Source organism: Centruroides sculpturatus, unplaced genomic scaffold, assembly GCF_000671375.1.
Source record: "Centruroides sculpturatus isolate CEXI.00-Female unplaced genomic scaffold, Cexi_2.0 scaffold925, whole genome shotgun sequence".
Taxonomy (NCBI): Eukaryota; Metazoa; Arthropoda; class Arachnida; order Scorpiones; family Buthidae; genus Centruroides; species Centruroides sculpturatus.
This window is the reverse complement of record NW_019385069.1, coordinates 77388-99822: the sequence shown is the minus strand read 5'-3', so window position 1 is coordinate 99822 and position 22435 is coordinate 77388. Positions and strand designations below refer to the sequence as shown.

General features: G+C 28.5%; 1 protein-coding gene across 8 annotated transcripts in view; it reads left to right on the top strand.

Moving 5' to 3' along the window:
* The window catches only part of LOC111634189 (RNA binding protein fox-1 homolog 2-like), a 300266-nt gene that overhangs the window by 206166 nt on the left and 71665 nt on the right, over positions 1-22435 (top strand). The window contains exon 1 of one of the 8 annotated variants that reach the window (XM_023378899.1): positions 1280-1531. The exons of 5 other annotated variants lie outside the window; for them this stretch is intronic. In XM_023378899.1, the coding sequence (XP_023234667.1) occupies positions 1466-1531 (66 nt within the window). In that variant the 5' untranslated portion in view covers positions 1280-1465. Of the gene's footprint in view, positions 1-1279; positions 1532-8571; positions 8689-16827; positions 17233-22435 lie in introns of those variants that run through there. 2 more of the 8 variants (XM_023378898.1, XM_023378902.1) reach the window with 2 other exon arrangements.

The following is a 22435-nucleotide window of genomic DNA, read 5'->3' as shown; positions in this document are numbered from 1 at the left end:
ATTCTATTATTATATTCAGATTCTTCGGGATAAATTGAGATTTACTCCATCATTTTCGTGACTTTGACTAAGTAAGATATTAGTGAAAATCCTTTTAAAGTAGTGATTAGCCATGTAAAATGCGCTTTGTCTATTCAAACTTCCGTGTTTATTCGAATGGAACGTCACTCGGAATTTTCATTTAATTAATTAATTGTTAAAGGTATTGGAATTATAATTTAATTTACTTTTCAATATTTCCAATTGTTTCTTATAAAAATAAAATAATATTTATTTCTATTTAAACGACGAAAGTTTTCATTTTATATTAAAAGAGTGACGTGTAAAATATTAATCCACGAATACAAAACAATTTTTTTTTTAACTTTACCAAACATGATTTAACGTTTAATTTAATAAGATTTTAAAATTTATTTAAATAATCTTGTAAATTTGATTAATTATAATGCCGTGTTTCTCATTAAAATTATCTAATTGTTGGAATTTACTGCTTTTTTTTTTCTTCTTACTTTATCAATAAAAATGACTTCTTTCTCTTCTTTTTTTTTTAATGAAAGTAATCAATAAATAATCAGACTTAATCTTTTACTGTTCTAGATTTTCCTTTCTACTTTTTTTTATATATTTTTTTTAACTTAGAATTAGGTTATTTGTGCCGAGTGACCTCCACTCTTTTCATTTACTATTAGTGGGTTGCCATAAGATCCATCACTTTGTTCCGACATCAATAAATGATTTCTTGTCCTATAGACTTTACCTGAGGCAAATGTACTGTTCTAGTTGCTTTTAACAGTTATTGGCAATGAAGCTTTACAGTTATTTTCAGAAATAAACAGATGGCATAGCTTGGAACATGTCCAACAACAGGAAGGGGAGGAAAAAAAAACCTTCGAGTTTATCCTGAATACTTTATATTTTAAGAAATCTTCGACTAGGAAAAATCTGAATATATTATGTTAAATAAATTTTCTTTAAATGGATTCACGTAAATAATATTTTTAAAATGGTTTACTCGTTTAAATATGTATAAAATGGCGATGCAGAAAGTGTTGGAGTGCGTATAGAGTGTTATTCTATATCGAGTCACGTTCGAAATTAAATATAAAATATTTAAAAATGATTAATTTAAAAGTCGGCCATTTCCAATGCAAATTCTGTTAAAATAAATTGAAGTCTTTTCCGTTTCGTACGATCAAAGTAACGGTCGACTCTTATTCTTTTACTTAAACAATAGCAACAGTTAGATGGAGTGTAGGATCGAAATCCTTCGTGTAACGTATTCAACTCCTGTTTCTAAGCAAGGCAACGTTTCATTTTTGGACGTTGTCTCATTCTATTTTTATACTTTAAACACCCAACACTTTTGTCACGTAGGAAAACTCACTCGGTACTTTTAATTCATTCCGTCTCCGTCTATCTACTGTGACGAATAGTGTCTCGAGAGTCGAGTTATTGTAAAGTAATTATGTTTCCCAGGCTCATAGATCGTCAGGGGATAGGAATTTTCGGATTTCCTGCTCTCATTCCACAGGTACGAACACCTTTCTCTCGTTTATTTTTGGCAAGTCTTCCCTCCCCTTCCGATTCTTAGATAATGGTTAAAAGTCTACTACGAGACATTTCGTGTGTTTTTTTTTTAGGAATGACCCTTTCGCTAATTGTTCTAAAATATTTTAATTAATTCGCGGATGATATTTCTTAAATAATTGATTTTTACAAGTTTTAATCGTCAATACAGTACATTAAGCAAATGACGTTAAGGGTGATGTGTATGTGATCCGTAGTGTGTTGTTGGAAATTTTACCTGTCATCCGATAGTCTAGAACACGTCGAGACGTGATGGCTGACCATCGATTCACGTCAGGTTCTTCTCTGTTCTTTTCTAATTCCCGATTCGACTGCGGAGAATGACGTTGTCTTTCCTTTTTCTGTCGTCATTTTATTTTTTCTTCCTCCTTTTGTATAAGATACGATGCAACGTCAACACAAGCATTGTACGATAAAGTAGCTAAATCTCGGTCTATGTAAGGACCTCGTTTCTTTCCGATAATGGAAGATTCTTGTTTCGACTTTACGATGATTGCATAAGTTAAATATGACCCGAATACAAAGTTATTTTCGACCCTTTTATATTTTCGCCATTTTGCTATTGTTATTTATTCCACTTTCCTTCACGTTTTATTATTANTACGTATAAACAAAATAGAATTTTCGTATCATTAGCATTCATAAAAAATTCTCTCTCTCTCTCTCCAGTGCAATTAATATCACATATTTTTCTTTAAATTATTAATTTTTTATCATTAAAAAAGTTTTTAAAAATCAACGAGTCGTATCATAAAATATTTAATGTAACTTACCGTAATTTTTACAAATAATCCTTAGCATTAAAAAAAAATCTTTTTATAACTTTTATTTAATTGTTTTTAAAAGCATTCGCTCAAATTCACCTGCAATAAAAGTATATAAACACCCGAAATTTACATATTCCTCTGGTAAATTTAAGAATGGTGAAGAGGTGAATTGTAGAAAAATTTATTTTTAATTAATTTATAAAAATAAAACCAATGGAAATTTAATTTATTTAAGAATATATGAAGTAAAGTCAAGAGACCTTCTTCTTAGTTTTTCATTCCATTTTTATTTATTTCTTCACTTCCTTCATTGATGTGTCCGGAAGTAATACAATTTCTGGCACTGCTGAATTCTATCTGTTGCCTACAGGACATACTGATCCTTTTTTTCATTCTATTTTTCCTATTCATTTCGACATAAGTTGACATAGATCTAAATTAAATAAAATTTTCATAGGTGGGAACTAAAACCCTGAAGTCGATGATTATATTTTCGTCCGTAAAAAAATACACATTTAATTTGTTATAATTTAAATATAAATATTCGTTTTTCGTGATATAAAAATTAAATATTTAAAATGAATAATGGCGAGTTTCCTTACGAGATAAATATTTAAGAGTAAATAATGTATTCGGGATGAATTATAAACAAGAGCTTTCTCTTGGTGATGCGCATGAATTTATTTTTATTAAGAGAATAAGAATGAATTCTTATTAAATAATTTAAAAACTGTTATAAATCTTAAAATTGTATTTTAATTTGAATGCGCTTTCTGAATATAAATCGAAAATAATTCGCATCTTTTCTAATGTTTTACTTCACTAAAATTCCCACTTTATTAATGGTTTCATTACAAGAACTTCTACAATGGTCCATGGAAATGGATCGGCCGGTAGATTCACAGAAATGAATCCATTATTCGAATAGGTCCGTTAGAACGATCCATTAAATGGATACTCAATCGGGTGTATCCCTATTAAAATGAATAAAACTATTGAGACGTATTCAATATTTTCAACACGTCCATTAGGATGTCCACTAGAGAAAAATGCTCCATCATTTATACATCTTTTATAATAAATCCATTAGGATGCTCTAGTTGAGCATTGTAATGGATCTTACGAATTACAGTCAAGCCCATTGAAACAAGCTTATTGGATCTCTTATAAGAGGCTGTGTGCATCTTATAATGGAGTTAACAATAATCGAGTAGATCCATAAGAGATTCACTTCAATGATTTTTTTTAATGGCAAGTATTAGTCTATAAATCTGGAAAAAACGTAAGGAATTTCTGCACGTTGTTTCAGATAAGGACGGAACAGGTGCGGATTTAATATATTTCTTTATCGATCCACAAATGTAATCCACAAGAAACCTGTGCTGTACTTAAGTTGTTTACTCATTCGGAGGCAGTGCGGTAGGCCATAGCTATTATATCGATTAATTAGCCTCACGACTTGACTCGTTTACTCATCGATTAGCTAAATCTTTAATGCCAATGTTGTTTGTAATGCTGCAACATTCTGCCAATGATCTTATAGTATTTGCTACCGGCCCGACATCGACCCGGTGACATTTCTTCCACCAAATATATATATATATATATATAATTCTCTCCGCACGTTCTCCTCCCCGCTTACCGAAAAAAAACTGGAGATCCAGACTTAAAAAACCATTATTAAAAAATCGAATGAACAATATTACTTAATGAAATTTTCCATCTTTATGGATGCGTGTGGGGGAGGGAAATCTATCAAAACTTCATCTTGGAGTATATGGATGTTGACTCGCGACTTTTCTCTGACATCGATTTAAAATAAAATACAAAGACACGATTTCTAACTTAATAATATCCGAGATAAAAGTGATTAAATGGCACCAAGCACTTAACGCTGGAGAGTGCGAAACAATAATTAATTTTACGTGTTTAAGACGTCGTAATCAAATTAAAGTAGTGAAGAGAGTCGAGTCCTGTATGACGTTTGACTTATCGACGTCTTTCTCTTCTTTACGTTCTCGAGTGTCACCCACCCCTCCGAATACATTCTTAGCTTATAAATTATCTTTGTATATAAAACCTAAACAAACATTTTTCTAGATTTATTCGTGCCTTTAAAGCCATGTGCTGGATTGATATAATATTTATTAAGACTCTTCTATGATTATAAATATGTACGTCTGTCTATCCGTCTGTCCTTCATCGATCTCGAGAACGAAGTTACATGAAAATCTGGACCGGAAGTCACGTGGCTAACTTCAAAATTTTTATTTAAATTATGAGTATTACTCCAATAATATGGATTTTTTTAAATAAAACTTCCTTGTAGAACACTCTGAATGTATAAAATCGATATAATATCTTTGCTTAAATTTATTATCATAGTTATACACTATCAAATAGTCTCATATTTACCTAATTAATCATTTAGTACGTTGTATCTGGAAGTTTGTAACGCTAATTATTACATACTAAATTTTACAACGCCAAGCATTACCTTAAGTGATGTGTAAGCACATTCATAGTTTAATCAAAAATTATATATATATATATATATAAACTATTATTTTGTAAATTTGAAAGCATTTTAAACGTAAACAATTGGAAATTATGGAAGAATTTAATGCCATATTGTTGTTAATAAAGCGAATTCTTTAGTAAAGTTACGAGGAACATTCTCGGAAATCAAAGCTTTACATCTAATAACCTCCCCTACCTAGACAAGTGACAGGTGTCAAACAACAATGCAGAATTTTTCCCGTGTGACGGATAATATTGATGAATTTCTCATTAAATACACGAATTAAACAATAATAATTATATAGTTTTACGTCACAGTTGATTATTTATTAATAAATAGTGACGTAATAAGGATTTATGGTTATGGGAAATTTGAACCCGGGCGGAAAAAAAAGGGTCAGCATTTTAATTACCCTGCATTGTTTCGTGCAGAAGCCAACTCCATTAAGGTTAATCTCTTATTACTCCCAGGACCTTTCATTATGTATAAACTTTACATCTCGCTAGCGTGTCGACTAATCCTTTATGTATTCTATTTACAAATTTATCGCATCGAGACGAAGCAAACAAATTATAGACTTCCATATGAATAACTTATTAGCGCTTAAAATAAGTATAAAATTACGTTTATTCGGTATAACGTCACTCGCTCCACTACTTTATATTCAAATTTTAATGCTTAATGTTATCGATGTAATGTTATAAGATTTACATTCTAGACGATTTAATTGCCTCTTTATATCTTTTCTGATTATTTATTTAAACGTGTGATAAAATATTCTAAAATATTTTCCTAGTTTTAAACGTCTATTTTATTCCTTTTCGTGTATATCTAACACGTGATAATACTGTAATGAGATAAAGAATTATTTTTTTATACGTAATAATAAAATTCATACGTATTGTTACGTAACAATATGATTTTTTTCGCTTTGAAATCGCGTAACAACAATTTGCAATACGTAATAATAATACTTAATTTGTATTGTTACGTATAACACACGTAACAATGCATCGATGGATTTCGTTATTACGTATTGTAAACTGCAAAATTACGTAATAATAATTTTATTTTATACAGTATATAAATTGTTACGTACGTTATACGTAACAATACTTATCGAAAATCTATTATTACGTGTATTTTATAAGAATTAAATTAAATTAATACACAATAATTCTTTAAACAAAGATAAAAAAGGATAGGAATATAAAATTTTATTTAATCTGTATCAACAGATAGATAATAATGTAATCATTGGATTTTTATTAATTTTCTTCTCCCCCTAACAAAATATATTAGAATTTCTCGTCATAAATCACTTAATAATAATAATATCTTTACTTAAAATCTAGTAATCTCCCTTTTTTTCCTATTATTTTTTTTCCTATTGCGAATAATGATAAGAATATCTGATTACATTAGTGCTGATCGCAGTTAATCTCATTCTGATGAATTCGGAATTTTAATAAATCGCATTAGCCTCATATACTTTGATTAATAGAATAAAATTACTATTTAATCGATGCTTTAAAAAAGCTTCTTGTGTTGTTTATTTTTCGTGCGTGCTTGTATGTGTGTACGTATGTAAATACGTTTATACATTTGCACTTGTATGTGTTTCTTAACCTAAAGTGTGATAGGTTTTTAACCTTTAGACCTGTAATATAAAATTTAAAGCTGTTTATATTATATAAATTTGACTCGCCTGTACTGTGTATTCTCGTAACTCACGATAAACCGGAAATGTACGACGATATCCGGCACCTTCACTACTACCCTTTCTACCTTTGCCACCTTTATCTGTTTAGAATAGCGTGTATAATTTATAAGTAATAAGGCAGTGGTTTAGTTTCCTTCACAGTGGTTAACTGACTTTTTGACCACTCTATAATACACAACAACCAAGGTAAGGATTCAAAGATATAGACTTAAGGAAAGGGTTCAGAGATACAGCTGTCTTTCACATTTATTTACTTATCAAATATCCTAATTAATTCATTTCTAAAGTTTAAACAGAATTTATAATATAATTTTTAAAAATTTAATCGAAAAATATTAATTAAAGGAGTGTTTACATACAGAATTATACACGAATTTATTAAAAATTGATCACTCGGAAATGGAATTCAGACTGCTTTTATAGATTTATGACGACGACGTTTCTGTCTTTTATTAATAATTACTTGATTTTTATAATGAATATTCATCATTTATTAATAAAGTGATTAATTTAACTAACGTAGACAAAATATTGTTGTAACATCGTTAAACTTCGAAAGGGATAATTTAATATCTTGACAAATTAAAACTTGTCATAAAAATATATATTATAATATTTATTAACTAATTAGAGTTTCTCATTCATCAAATACTTCTCCGATGAAGTAAATCTTCGATATTTGCATTTTATTATCAAGAGTACAGTAGCCACTTTTAATGTCTAACCAATTTTTCTCCTCCCATTTTACCCTTATGCAAAAATTCTCCATTAATTAACTTCGCTCTTCTCTACATTTGCCAATTTCTAGGGGAGGGAAAAAAAGACAGAAGGGAATTTTCCCTCCCTGTTAATACTTCAAAAACGTTGGAGTGAAGACGATGGATTTTGCCATATTAATGTCCAATTCGTATGTTCGACGTGTTGAATGTTTTCAAAAAAAAAAAATGTTGAAGCCAACGTATTGAGTACGTGAAAAACGTTGACGTCAGTCGTGATGAATATTTCAACTCGTGTTGACGTGAGTTGTGTCGGTACTCGAAATGGCTCTCGAGTGAGTTGTGTTTACACTAGGAAAAAACGTTGGCGTGAACCGAATAGAATAGTCTAAAAAAAAAAGAACGTTGGTTACATCAACGTTTTTCAATATTTGATACTCGGAGAAACGTTAACACGATCGATGTCGGGGAAAAAAAAATTGGTTGAGGCGAGGGATGTCAAAGATAAAAAAGAAAAACTACAAAACCTTCGTCATAAGAAATCATTATTTATTCGCGACAAGTCGCATTTTATTTTAAGCTACGTTTCCACAATCTCGTTCCATTTTCATTTCATCTTTCCGTCTGTACGCGTACGTCTCCGAAAAAATAAATTTTACAAAATACAAGAATATATATACTTCTATACATTTTTTATTTGCTAGAATTGTGTCTTATTCAATATAATAATACTGCCTCACAGCTAAAGTGTCAGTTGGGCTTGGCTTGTCGTCCTAGATTAATAACACCGCTCGGAATTTGAATGAGTAATCCCTCTAGATAGCAATAGGAAAAGTCGTAATCTTACAGATTACAATATAGCATACGTATGTAAATACGTAGACATATTTTAGTGAAGGTTTTTCTTACACGACATAAACATAATTCCCCCCCCTCCTGTAACAAGTAATAAATTACAATGGCTGTCGAAATCGTTATTAGAAGAAATTTGATCGTTAATTGACTGTGTGTTCGGTTAAGGGGAGCATTTACGAGAGCATTTCTCACTTTACAATCCTGCCCGTCTATATATATATAAACAGGAAAGAGGAGAGAGAGAAATCTTCCAATTCTTTTGAAAAACAGCGGCTGCTTGCTGGCAGATGGAGATAATAAAATCCTTTTTCATTCTATAGTCCACCATGTAAAGCTGTATTTCTATTGTTCACGGAAATTTCCACTTAACGAATAGCTCTTGCTGCATCCGGTCGCAGTTTTTGGAAATTCTTTTGTTCAATGTTGATGAAATTGAAAATGCAATGGAACAGTTTCTTGGTTAAGTTGACATTACGTTACTTTCGACATTCGAGTGATGGAAGAAAACTACTTTTTTTGGTAATCCTCTTTTCTCTTTCACTAGAAGAAATGAAAACGAAAAGTTATGTTTTTCTTGATTTTTCCTTTAACAACTTCTTCCTAATACTAATCGATTTTGATAGATTTAACTTAATATTTTCCTGTTTTTTTTCTTTATTTGGATACGGTTCTTACTCGATACGTAGAATCGAATACAAAAGTCTCAGATGATGCGGAATAAAATATCTCTCTATAGAAACTAAGTCCAGTTTGATTAGTGAAAATCACGTGTGTGTCTCCTATTGAAACTAAGTGAATAATTGATTAATTCGTGGATATAAATTTAACAATCATGCAAGATTTATTGCTTGATTAATATTTAAGAATTGATTAATTTCCCCATACTTAAATACCGAATAAATAAGCACACACCCCAGTTAGAAGAATTATACAATAAATTAATTAAAAAAAATAATAATAATAAATTTAAATAAATCATTCATTTATATAAATTTTCAATTGAATATTTTAATAATTTAAATTCGGGATTTAACGGGTTTTAGGATTTATAATTATCTACGTACAACATTCATAATCATTTAATTTTGTAATTAAATATTATTTAAGCTTTAATATTACCATTTAAAAATGAAAATAGCTATTTAAATTAAAATTCATTAAATGTTATTACAGATTTTAATTGATATTCGAGTCCTTCCTGGCAATATTAGCTTCAATCGATTGGAGTTGGATGTTGTTGTAACGTGCCACATAGAAATTAACGTTGTTTATCACCTATGTAAATTGACAGAGAACGAAAATTATTAAATAATACATTGCATATTTTCCTCTAATTTATTACTAAAAATCAAATTTTTGATAATTTTGATTAAGGGAAAGAATATTACTTTCTCTGCTGTTATATAATTTATAACAGAGGGAGAAAGTATGGCCATAGGTCAAAAAATTACCCCAAAATTTTTACATTTTTAGATTCGGAATCTTCAAACGTCGAGAAATGTAAAAAATTCGGGGATTTTTTTCTGTATGTATGGATTTAGAATGCGTGCGGGGGGTGCAACTATTTTGTTTACCCACTTCGAAGCTTAATAACTCCTGTGCCTTTTATCTAAAATTTCTGAAATTTTGCAGGTAGGTTTGCGTATTAGGGGGAATGATTCTATTAAATTTTGGTGATTAAAGGTCAAGGGGGTGGGGAGATAAAGGAGGTTGTTTGTATCTCCAGTGGGGTCGGACTTAATGGCGATTTTACTGGTTATTAGCATTTATAATTTATTATAAAACCCTTTCGTATCTTCAAAATTAATCTTTTTGCCATTTTATAATTAGTTAAAAATAAAATATCGAAACAGATGGAGCTACCAAACGTTGCCGGAAAAGTTAAGCAACTCGTTGCTGGAATTGTTTTTTTTTTATGTTTTGAATTTTTAAAAATTATATTTTAGTAGAATTTATCTTATTTTTCTTTATGCCGAATAATTTTATTAATGCATTAAAAAATTTCTTCTTCTTTTTTAATGATACGAGAACAAATTATTTATGAAGTAACTTCGAAAAAAAGATAAGGAAATATTAAAATACATTTTAAAAAATTATTTTATATAATATATATTTTTTTACTTTAATTTCTTTTTCGATATCATTTAAAAATTTTTGATAAAATATTTATCTACATTTTCGTTAAAGATACTTTATCCTATAAAAAGTTTAAACAGCATTTATGTAGTTTAAAATGTATTTATTTTTAGAAAATTCATCTTTACAAATTAATATACTCGCTGTAGATTTTTAACCAATGCTTTTTAGGTATAAAATTAGATAATTTAATTATTAAACATGTAAATCTATAATTAATTGTTTAATGCTAAACCACGTAGAATTTTATTGAAACTGGTTTAAATATAGTTATATATTGTATGATATATTATTAAAATTATATTTTAGAAACCGTAATATAAAAATATATTTCGATATAATTCGTGAAAGATAGGATACTTTTCGTATCTTACCAGATTATTTAAATGATAACGGAGATGATGTGGATGAGATCTTGGATTTATTTATTTATCGTTTTGAAGATACCAAGTAAAGAATATTTTTGATTATAAAAGTCTTTCTTTTACAGTTTAATCTATATTATTTTCGTTTTTTTCTAATATCTGGAATTTATTTAACGTCTCTTAAGTAAGTCCGTCTTTTCGTTCTTCCGCACGACTCTACTGCTAGCAGGAAAAGTATGATTTACAGGGGCAAGATACTAATTTGAGATGGAGAGCGTATATTTTAAATTAAATAAATTAAATATTGCAGCTTGGAATTATGAAGATATGATGATAATTTTTGCTGGTATATTAATAATAATAATTACTATTTTTTTATCATCATAAAAACTCGTAGCTCTTCTTAATGGAAAAAGAGAAAATTTGGAATATTATATACGATTTTCCAAATAGAAAGGTCGTACTCAATTTTAGTTTGAAAAAATTGTAATATAAATCAGTTCTATAAATAAATAAAAAAAACAAGAAGGGTAACAGATTTTTTGTGAATAAAATTAGCATGGTTAAAGTATCTAAAATAACATTTGTACGATTTCAGTATGTTAAAAAAAAGGAAAACATTTAATGCTGGATGTAAAAGTATACGTAATGAAGCATGTTTCTGTCATTCAACTAGAAGGACACGCGTAGTTAACATAAAATAATGACTCCTCTAGCATTTAAAAAGTCAAAAAATAATTGAAATATGAGAGAAAATTCTAATATTAAAGATATTTTATTTACTCGATGAAGATATAATTATAACATTTTTTTTGCATAAAAAATAAATTGTTTTCGATTATGTACCAGTCTCTACACAACTTTATGCAGTAATATTATGTACACGAGCATCTTTACAAGTGGAAATTTTCAAAAAATTCTCCATTTATGTATCAGTTAACTAAGTTTCCATAAATATATTAGCGACCCGCTAGCTGTATCTGCCATGTTTATAATTGGATTTTCTGCATTCATAATCATTCTTTTGCCACTAGACCTTCTCTTAGGAAGTAGCATCTCCCCATATATAAATTAAGCATCGAGAGGCACGTATATTAGTATATAATCTTCCCTCAGAAATTGTTCTCTAACAAAATTTAACAATAATTTATTTGTAATATTTTTAAAAAAAAATAGTAGGTGAACAGTTGTGAATGATAGAAATAGAAGTTTAGTGTTCATTATTATTATTATTTCGACGTATTCTTTATTTATGATTTAATTTATGCATTAATTTTTTTTCTTCTGTTTTTTCCATTTATACCTACTTTTTTATCCTCTCTGTATGTATATACACCCATTATCTTTTGTATGGTGTTATTTACAATTCAGGCGGGTGTGATTCTTAATATTTTTTCTCAAGTAAAAGTAATTTTCATCCTTCTAAAAAACTTATTTTCAACCCCTAAGGGACGATATCACTCCTCTTGAGAAACATTAGAATAATGGAAGAAAGTACAGTCGTATTATTAAAGTTTATAGCAACTTTAATACATAGAAAAAAGTTTGCTTAAATATATTTTGTTAAAGTATATTTATTGGAATTTAATTTCTAAAACAATTACTAAACTTACGTTTCAGTTCAGCAAATCTTTCGACTCTATACGTTACAATTTCGAATTTATTAAAATTAGGAAGACATTTAATATATATTCTTAATTTAAAGTGGTATTCCACGTTGGAGACATTATAACCTTTAATATTCTAACAAACAATTATTCAATTAGATACGGTGTATTTACAAACAAAGCGATTAATTGGCACGACACTCGTTGAATACTTCACGAGTACTTCCTCCAGACCAGAGAACTAAACTACTAATGAAAGAAATGAAGGATTACTAAGCTAGATTGCTGCAAAAGTATTTTCTTGTTGACCTCGAGCAAAGAACGTTAAATCAACTAATTAATGGCACACTCTCTACCTCATTGCACTTTGCAAAATCGAATAAAACACACACACAAAACACTGGGTAGACCTAGTCCAGTTTCCTTTATTCGATAGAAAAAAAATGGAGGAGGAAAAAAAAGTGGTTATAAATATTTTGACTTTTAACTTTTGAAAATATATAAAACTCGATTTAAGATCACAAAAGATCTTAAATCGAGTTTATATATTTTACGAGAATTTTTTCGAAAATCATCGATGTTTGATGTGTTTCTCGTACAGTTACATTATCAAGAATTATGATACCGAAGATAGAATAAAAATACATTTTATTCAAACTTACGTTATAATGAATGCCATTAAAATGTACTAAAAAAAATAATAAATTTTATTCTGATATTTTTCAAACGTTTAATCTTTACGGGTATATTTTTTTTTGTGATAAGTCGACACGCATCCCTTATAAAGCTTTATAATGGTTTCGACTGTTGCTACGATGATCACGTGGCGTATTGCTTCCTCTTTTACCAATTTTTCCATCAGTTAATATTCAAAATTGTTTCGTACAGAGAAATGTCATTTGTAACACGTGTACACGCGCATTTATTGCCTTAAGGTATTCAACCAGATAGCACTTATTTACCAAGAAAGGAATTAAATGCTGCAATTTGTATAAAGTTCCATTCTCCTGTTACGTTTGTAGCCGGTATATATACATATATATAAATTTAGATATATATTTTTTCTTTTTTTTTTAACACCCGACAATGACATTTACGTAACGAGATTATCTTACAATAATAAAAATCGGTAAAAAAAAAAATAAAGATAAACTAAACAGATTCGGTAGGAGATTTTTACGTGTTTCTTCTGGTTAATTTCCTCCCATGAATACTTATATTTTAAATTAAATAAATTAAATATTGCAGCTTGGAATTATGAAGATATGATGATAATTTTTGCTGGTATATTAATAATAATAATTACTATTTTTTTATCATCATAAAAACTCGTAGCTCTTCTTAATGGAAAAAGAGAAAATTTGGAATATTATATACGATTTTCCAAATAGAAAGGTCGTACTCAATTTTAGTTTGAAAAAATTGTAATATAAATCAGTTCTATAAATAAATAAAAAAAACAAGAAGGGTAACAGATTTTTTGTGAATAAAATTAGCATGGTTAAAGTATCTAAAATAACATTTGTACGATTTCAGTATGTTAAAAAAAAGGAAAACATTTAATGCTGGATGTAAAAGTATATGTAATGAAGCATGTTTCTGTCATTCAACTAGAAGGACACGCGTAGTTAACATAAAATAATGACTCCTCTAGCATTTAAAAAGTCAAAAAATAATTGAAATATGAGAGAAAATTCTAATATTAAANAGCTTTTTTTAAAAAAAGAAAAATCGCGTAACAGATGGCGTTAGGCACAAGTTTAACTTTTTTTGCCGGAAAAGTTACTCAACTCATTTCTAGATTTTATTAATAAAGAATTTAACGTTATTATTTTTTTTAAATTCATATAATTAAGATTTTGTGATTTTTCTATAGGTTATTTTTATTTATTTATTGACTTTTAAAGAGGAATTGTAAAGACGTAGAGAGAGATATTTTCTACGTTATCGAATATCGAGAAGTTATAAATTAAAAGATTGTTTTCCTTGCAGTTACAAAATTCGTAAAGTATAATAACGACTTTCGATATTTTCTATGAAAAATTGTCTCGATTATTATTATTATTATTTGTTATTCGTTACGAATTCGAATAAAAATTCGCTTTACAAAAATTCTCTATATACTTATTTCCATCCATAACTTTCATATGGCATCTGGGAAAAATATAAAACAGCCTCCTGCTTAAAAATGCCTATTTTCTAACTTTAAGTATAAATTTCTTTCAATTTTTTTTCTCTCCTCTTCCTCTTTTCTCTTTTTTAAAATTCCCCATTTTATAAAAATCACTAAAAACTATTAAACAAATGGCTCTAGAAGCTTAAAATTTCTTCAATTTCTTAAATTATAATCTCTTTTTATCTTCGAGTTTTACATTTTTTTTAATACAAATTTATTATAACAAAATTTTTGTTAACTGTAAAGTATCTACAGATTATTTTTCCTTTATTTTTTTAAAGTAAAATATTAAATTTATATATGTATGCGTGTGTTTTTATATCCAAGATAAAGGTTTACCTGTTTATTACAATTAAATTTTTGTAAAGAATCTATTAGATTATATGATTTACACTACATCAATTTTGCGATTTATGATAGAAGATGCGTTATTAATAGCACATAAAATTTCTTCCGAAAGGAAGAAAATATGAATATCAGTCATGTTTATGATCTGACATCATTTTTATAAGAAAATCTTTGATTAAACGTAGGAATTTACCTTCGAAAATAGGTCTTAAATGTAAGTTTACCATTTATAATATTAAAATATGTATATTAAACCATTAAAAAAACGTTATTATTTAGTAAATAATAGGACTCTTCCAACGTTTTATTGATAAAAGATAGAATTGATTCTATGTTACTTAATTACTTCGGAGGTTCCATTAACTACCGGTAATGAAGATAATTTTCCATTTGTCACCATTATTGAAAATTGTATTTCGTCTCTTTTCATTTCCACGGTGGGGATATGCAATAATTGATCCGTAACTATAGACTTTAAAGAATTGAGATAATTCGTTTCCTAGCAGAAAATACTTTAGGAATTTCTGGAATTTATTGATAAAAGCAGTATATATATATACATTATCACGTCTCTCTTTTAAAATTTCTTATTTGAATATATATACACAATGATCTACGTCTGTTTTTTTAATTTCTAAGTTCAGTATTTACGATATTTTCTACATTCGCCTTAGAAAATTGTCATTATTGATAAGAGTTTTTAAAGAGGAGCGATTTGTCAAGAACATTTGTCTGTATATTTATTTAAAAAATCATTTTAATAATATATTTATTCGTTTAAAAATACATTCATAAAATTGTATGTATCCGTATTATTGTTATTATTGATGTACGAAAGCTATCCAAGCGTTTTTATTTCTTCTTAACATGTTTATTTTGTATCTACTCTTACAAATAAAAGGAAAATAAGGAATGAAAGCATTTCATAAATATTTCCTACTTTCTTCATTATCAATGTATTTTATTTACATTCTCTCGGGATATTTTCTATCTTCGGTAGAGAATTTTGATATTTCTATATTATAGATGCATTTATTTACATCTACATGTATGTGTTTTCTATAGCAGAATCCCATACAACACCATCAACAAGTGGTATTTGTCTTTATAATAAATAATATTTAAGATTTAAAAATATTAATAAGTGTAATTTCCTCCGAAATGTATTATGTATATATACGTATCTTCTTTATATAACTAGTAAGAAATTCCAATTCGTCTTTTACTCTTAGGAATCGGTGCTATGAAATATTAAATATTTTCTACTGGCTTCAAATTTTTGTTTTATTTAGATATCATATATTAAATTTGAATTTACTTTTTTTATAAGGTTTTCAGTCGGATATCAGAGATCGAAATTTATGTGACAGTCTGAGTGTTCTTCGCTATTTATCATGTATGTATGTATATATATATATGTATATGTATACGTAGGAATAAAGGAAGTTGTCAGAACGAGCTTCTACTATTATAAATCCGTTCTATAGAAGAGAAATTGGAATATTTCTGTGGTATAACTGATTGGCGATTGATTTTGTGTATTATTATTTATTTTAATCAGGTTTTTTTTGGTAATAGATTATAAAACCGATCTGGTTTGGTTGTTATGTTTTATTTTATCGAATCTGGAATACATTAAATTTTTTCTATCGTATCAAATGTTACATTTTAGCTTAAAAGCAATTTCTTTTGTTGCTTTTTGTATACAGTAATTTTTTTTTCTCTTTTAGGAGAGATATATTTGAATTTCAAAGATGCCTTACAGTCGGAGGGGGGTTTCTTTTCTGAAGATTTCAGATCTGACTACACGCGCATTACATTATAACTCCATACCTGCGAAATGTCTGTTTGTTCTTTGTGTCAGAAATCGAAAATGTCAATAGAAAATCACGTTTAAAACGATTTAAAAATTATATAATTTATTGGCTCGATAGGGATAAACTAGCCTTAATTACTTTCTAAGTTTACTGGTAATGCTATTAGAGGGATAGATATTGATTAAGTGTTAATACAGATAAGGTAATATATTTATTTAGGATGTAAATATGTGTAACCACTCGAATCCCACGCCCACTCGTTTCCTGTGCAGTGATAGAGATCGAGTCGTAAGTTCCTCATCTGCCGCTCCTCGTCGCTGCTGCGCCTTTCATTGCCAATCTATTGATCGATACTCGACACTAGCCGTGTTTCGTCGGACTGGCGAGGGACAGTGAAGCAACGGTCACCGTTGGTAACAGTTGTGGCTTCATTCTCTAAACCGTTTGAAGCCGTTGTGGAGCTGGCGACATTACAAGCAACCGACGTTTGCGATCCTTCCCTCGGTCCTCCGTTAGGTTGGCAACCTTCTTGGACCCCTACTGTATGTGGCAGCGTGCCACTCGCTCTCTCGCCTTGTCTGCCCGTCGAAGTCGTCTTGCCACGTTTAATAAGGGTAAGTCCGTGCGCCTTCCAATCCGCTTTCTCCTTAAGGCCGGCGTGCGATGCGGGAAAGCCGACCTTCCGCTTTCTTAACGTCGACGTTTAGATATTCGAAAGAGAAAAAAAAAACCCAAAAAATAAATAATAAACGGTCGTAAGAAATGACGACGCGACGATAGCTCTAAGCATATGTTTACACGTTTAAAATATTAAATATTTAAGTAACTATTTCTTTAATTTATCCCTGTTTTGTGTTAGATTTCCTGGAACTATATACGAACCGAAATTGTTTGGTTCTTTTTTTTCTCTTTTATTCCTTTAAGACGATGAAGCATTTCTGTACTTTGTGAAAAGAAAATTGTCGTATGTCAGTCGGATATTTTATTTACAGTCACTCTGGGGAATACTGTATTACGTACTATTTTCACACCTAAGAAATTCTATTGTACTTTAGAGAACACGAGTTAGATGAATGTTTTCGGTTTGTCTGCAGAAAACATTTTATTCGAAAAACGTCCAAAATGGAATTTTCAATATTCTTTCCGTTTTGGCCATAAACTCATTTGTAACTTCTATAAAAATTTGTAAGAATTTTGCTCGCCTATAAAAGTTATGCATAAGGATCAATTTATCATCTTTCTCACTCAAAAAAGTAAAGTACAGGCGTGTAAATTATTTTTTAAAAAAATCAGAAATATTAATTCGAAAGAATTTCAAAATTTCTGTATTTATAACCACTAAATTTATTTATTAAAAAAAATAAATTGTTTCTTATACAGTCCTACCTCGAGAAGAAATATTTATTTTGGATAAATATTAGTCGGTATATAAACAAAATTCTTGGCATTTCTAGTATCAATAGATCTAAATTATCATTTTAACAGCAGTTTTCTTAGTTTAAGTCGCATTTACTTAGTCGATTAAACGGTCTTCAATGACTAAGATATTCTATGTTGAGTTAACGAAGATCAGCACTTTAAACTATTTTTACTTCGCGTGCAACATCCGATTCCCACAAAAGATCGGTAATATTTGATGTTTATTCGATGCCAGACTTTCCAAAAATGATAAAAACATAAATTATATTTTAAAAAATTTCCAAAAAACAACGAGAAACATCCCTTCGATCCGTATCTAGTTACAAAAAAGATCATTAGTTTTGCCTTAACACAGCATTATTTTTGTTAAAATATTATATAATATATATTTATTTATACTTCTAATAAGGAGACGAGGTCGTTATTAGTGTTAAAAAAATAATATTTGCATATATAAATTAGTAATAAATTTATTTAAAGTGTGTGATTATAAAAATAAGTTCTAGACGAATCAGAATTTGCGAAAGAAAGGAAGAAAAATTTATTGTAATCTTTTTGTCTGCTAAATCTATAATTCTTTTTTATTTTAGTACATATCCAGAGTATTGTTAGGAATGATAAATAGGAGAATTTTGAAATAAAACACGAAGAAGAAACGTGGAGATGTTTATTTAGTGCATTCATTTATTCTGTTGAATCTATCTACGGGATTTCTCTGCCAATTTAATTATGTAAAGGTTCTTTTTTTTATTAATTTTCTAGTCGTGTTCTCCTGGATTTTCTTTTTTCTTGCGTATCAATAAATGTTTGCGATTTTTTTCCTCTCCCTTCAGCACGAAAACATCTGCGTATCGTCTTACGTTTTCTCTATTAGCCGATAAAAAGGAGAGGGGGTCGGATTACATCAGTGCTCCAATGACGCAGTGTTGAGTTGCCCAATAGGTATCACTGTTAAACAATTGTGGCATCTTAATAAAAGAAAAAAAATGACATTTAACTCTCTAATAATAGTAATATATTAAAATATAATCCTTCTTAAAATCTACAGTAGATTATCTTCTGTTATATACAAGAGGGAAAGTGTGGCAATCGGTCGAAAAATAACCCATCAACAATTTTACATTCTTGGAGAGAAATTCAACTGTATGTATGATGATTGTGTGGGGGGAGCACGATTTTGTTTACTGTTTTTAAAGCTTAATAACTCCTGTGCCTTTTGTCGAAAATTCCCGAAATTTTTCAGGGAGGTTTCTGTATTTGTTGTATCGATGCTACTAAATTTTCATGGTTAAAGATTGAAGGAGTGAGATGATAGAGGGGGGGTTCGGAATTAATGACTATTTTACTCATTTATAATATTTTAAAAAACTTATCCCTACCCTCAATATTACTACGTTAATAATATAAAAAGTTTTTTACAATACATAACAGATGGCGCTACACACAATTTTAACTTTATTGCCGGGAAAGTTACTCAACTCGTTACTGGATTTTTTTTAAAGTATAGACAACGCTGACGACAGTTTTTTAATATAATATTTTAATTACGTATAAGAGCTTTTCCATACGTCACAGAACATCTATTGATAGTTATCTTACATAATTAAACGAGGAATTAGAACAACGAATAAATAGAAGTTGCGAAATTTAATGCTCGACTGTACATTTGTAAAGAGTAGAGGTGAGTCAGAAGTCTCGACCTCTGAATCACCCCTACTTATACAAATGTAGGAACCGGAAATAGATCAACTTAACCTCCGAACTTTCTTCTACTTATAAGAATAAGCCCATATCTACTTAAGAAAGGGAACACTCGACTAATGTTTCTACAAAATCTATACAAATGTACAGTATAATCGACTTTTAATTTCCTTGAGAGAATTAAATTTTATTCTCTTTTAGATCTAAAATAACTTAAAAGACTGCATTAATTATTTAGTGATGAAAGGAATTTTTCTAATAGATTTTAATTGATTAAAATATATCTTGCTAGCAAACTATAAACGTTTTAAAGTCGACTTTAAGCTCGCTCACCTTCTAAATAAAAATAAATTAATTTAAAAAATAAAAAATTCCTCATCATAATTTGTTTTGTTGAATGGTTTTTAATAAATCAAAGTTCATTTTTTTTAATTTTTTTATATATAAAAAAATTCCTAAAATAAGTTCTTTCTGGAGGGAGAAACATCATTAAGATGATGACTGAAATTTTCGTAAATTAAATAATTTATACAGAAAATGAACATTTAACTATAAATAATTTCCCCAAATTTACATTTGAATTCCATATTTGAAGCCATATTTATTTTTTTTCCCTGTTAAATTATAATTTCTATACTTTCTAAATAAGTATTTAAGTCATAACTTTATAATCGTAATTTAATTAATTTTTAAAGGATCCAATTAATTTAAAATTTTAATTAATAACTTAACCGAAAGGGAGATAAATCGATTTAAATGTAATTTTTTAAAATGTATTTTCTATCTTTATTTCTATAAATATTTTATAAATCGAAAATTTATTAACATTTTTTTCTTTTTTACATTATAAATGTACGACTTGGCTTATAAATATTTTAAATTAATTTTATTTTTACTTTTACTTCGGAAAACTGTCTTAAATCCTGCTCTTTTCGTCATATTCTACAGGTTTTAGTCGCTATAAATTCCGTGTTTAAGTGTGTTTTTTATGTGTTAACCTGTGTAGAATTTAATTAAGTTTACTTATTATTTATATACATTATTTATTGTATAGATTAAAAGGCTGTGTATACAGTAGATTTTCGTTACGGTGAACCCTCAAAGGACAGCTATCGAGTTCATTATACAATACAAAATCGTTCGCTATATCGAGTGGTGTGTTAAAATTCGCTGTATACACCTATACTTGCGCTAATTCTCATACGTACAGCCTGTATTATACAGTATACATGACTATACAGGTTCTGTAGATTGATAGCTTTTTAGTATGTATGTATGTATATATAGAGTGAGATATATACATGTCTATCTATCAATCTATATAACCTGATATATATTTATGGAAAGTAAAATAAATGTGGAAAATCCATTTACTCCAAGATAAACAATTGGATGTATTATTCAAGAACATCCTCTTCGAAAGATTTCCTTAGTTTACTTTAGTTTTAGAAGTTCTGATACTTAAAACAATAGTCCTTACCTTAATGTTTGTTAAACAATTTAAAATTCCTTTTACTAGAAACTACCTCCTTTGTAAAAAGTAAAAAAGAAATTTAAAATAATAATCTTTCTTCCTCTACTAATTAAAGTATAAACCAAAATAACTATCTAAATGCATTTTAATTATCCGAAGGGAACATTTTTGTTCATAATTCAATGATAAAATGTCGTATTTACAACTTTCTCTTCAGCTTCTCTTTGGTTAGTTGATGATTTGATGGAAAGTAAACTCGGTTCAGTGTTTGCCAAGATAATGTTTATTTTAGAATCCATTACTGGGCATTTATGGAATTCAATCAATCTGTTGAGCATTCTTTTTACAGGTTGATCCTGTTTATCATTCAACTCTTCCAATCAATTTATTAATTTTTCCCTATTATACGTCTCTTCTTCCTCCCTATTTAATCGAGAATTCAATCCATTCTCAAAGATTAAATACTTTTTATCTACGTAATTTTGACTCATTTCTAGTGATTTTTATCCAAGTAAAAAGCGTTTAAAATTAACAAGATTAAAATTAATGAATGCCATTAAATTTTTTAAAAAAAAGAAGAAAATGTAACTTTAATCATGAAAAATGCAAGAGAAACGAATGAAAATTTTTAAAATAGATAATTCAAAATTTTGTGTGTTTTCTGTCGAATTTGTATACGTCTCTCTATCCGTTTTTAAGGTATTAAAAGTGGAATTAACACGATAAAAACGTTAAAAAATGTAAAAACGTTTAACTTAATTTACGATTTAATCGTGATAAATGCAAGAAAAGCATTATTCAAATTTCGTGTTTACTTTTATACATTACAACTCATGCGAATTCGTATACAGCACCTCTATTGGAAAAGTAATCATTCATAAAAGTATACACAAACACACACACGTCTTTTCTTTTATTATTATTTTGTTATATTAGATTATTATATATGTTGACTTTTCTCCAATATTCGGACGTGAAATTTTTCAAAATGGTTTTTTTCTAGCTGACAGACTTGATATAAAGTATAAAGTATTTTAACATGGAACCAAGCTAGCATCAATATCCTATGCTGGAAAAGTAAATATTTTTAGTTGCAACCATTTTCTATGTCCCATTGCAACAGTTGTTGTTCCCGTGGGTTATCCGTATTGCGGCACTACCGAGTTAATCGCTATAAGATTTTATTTTTTTTTATTTAGAAAAACAAAAAGTATAAACAAAAT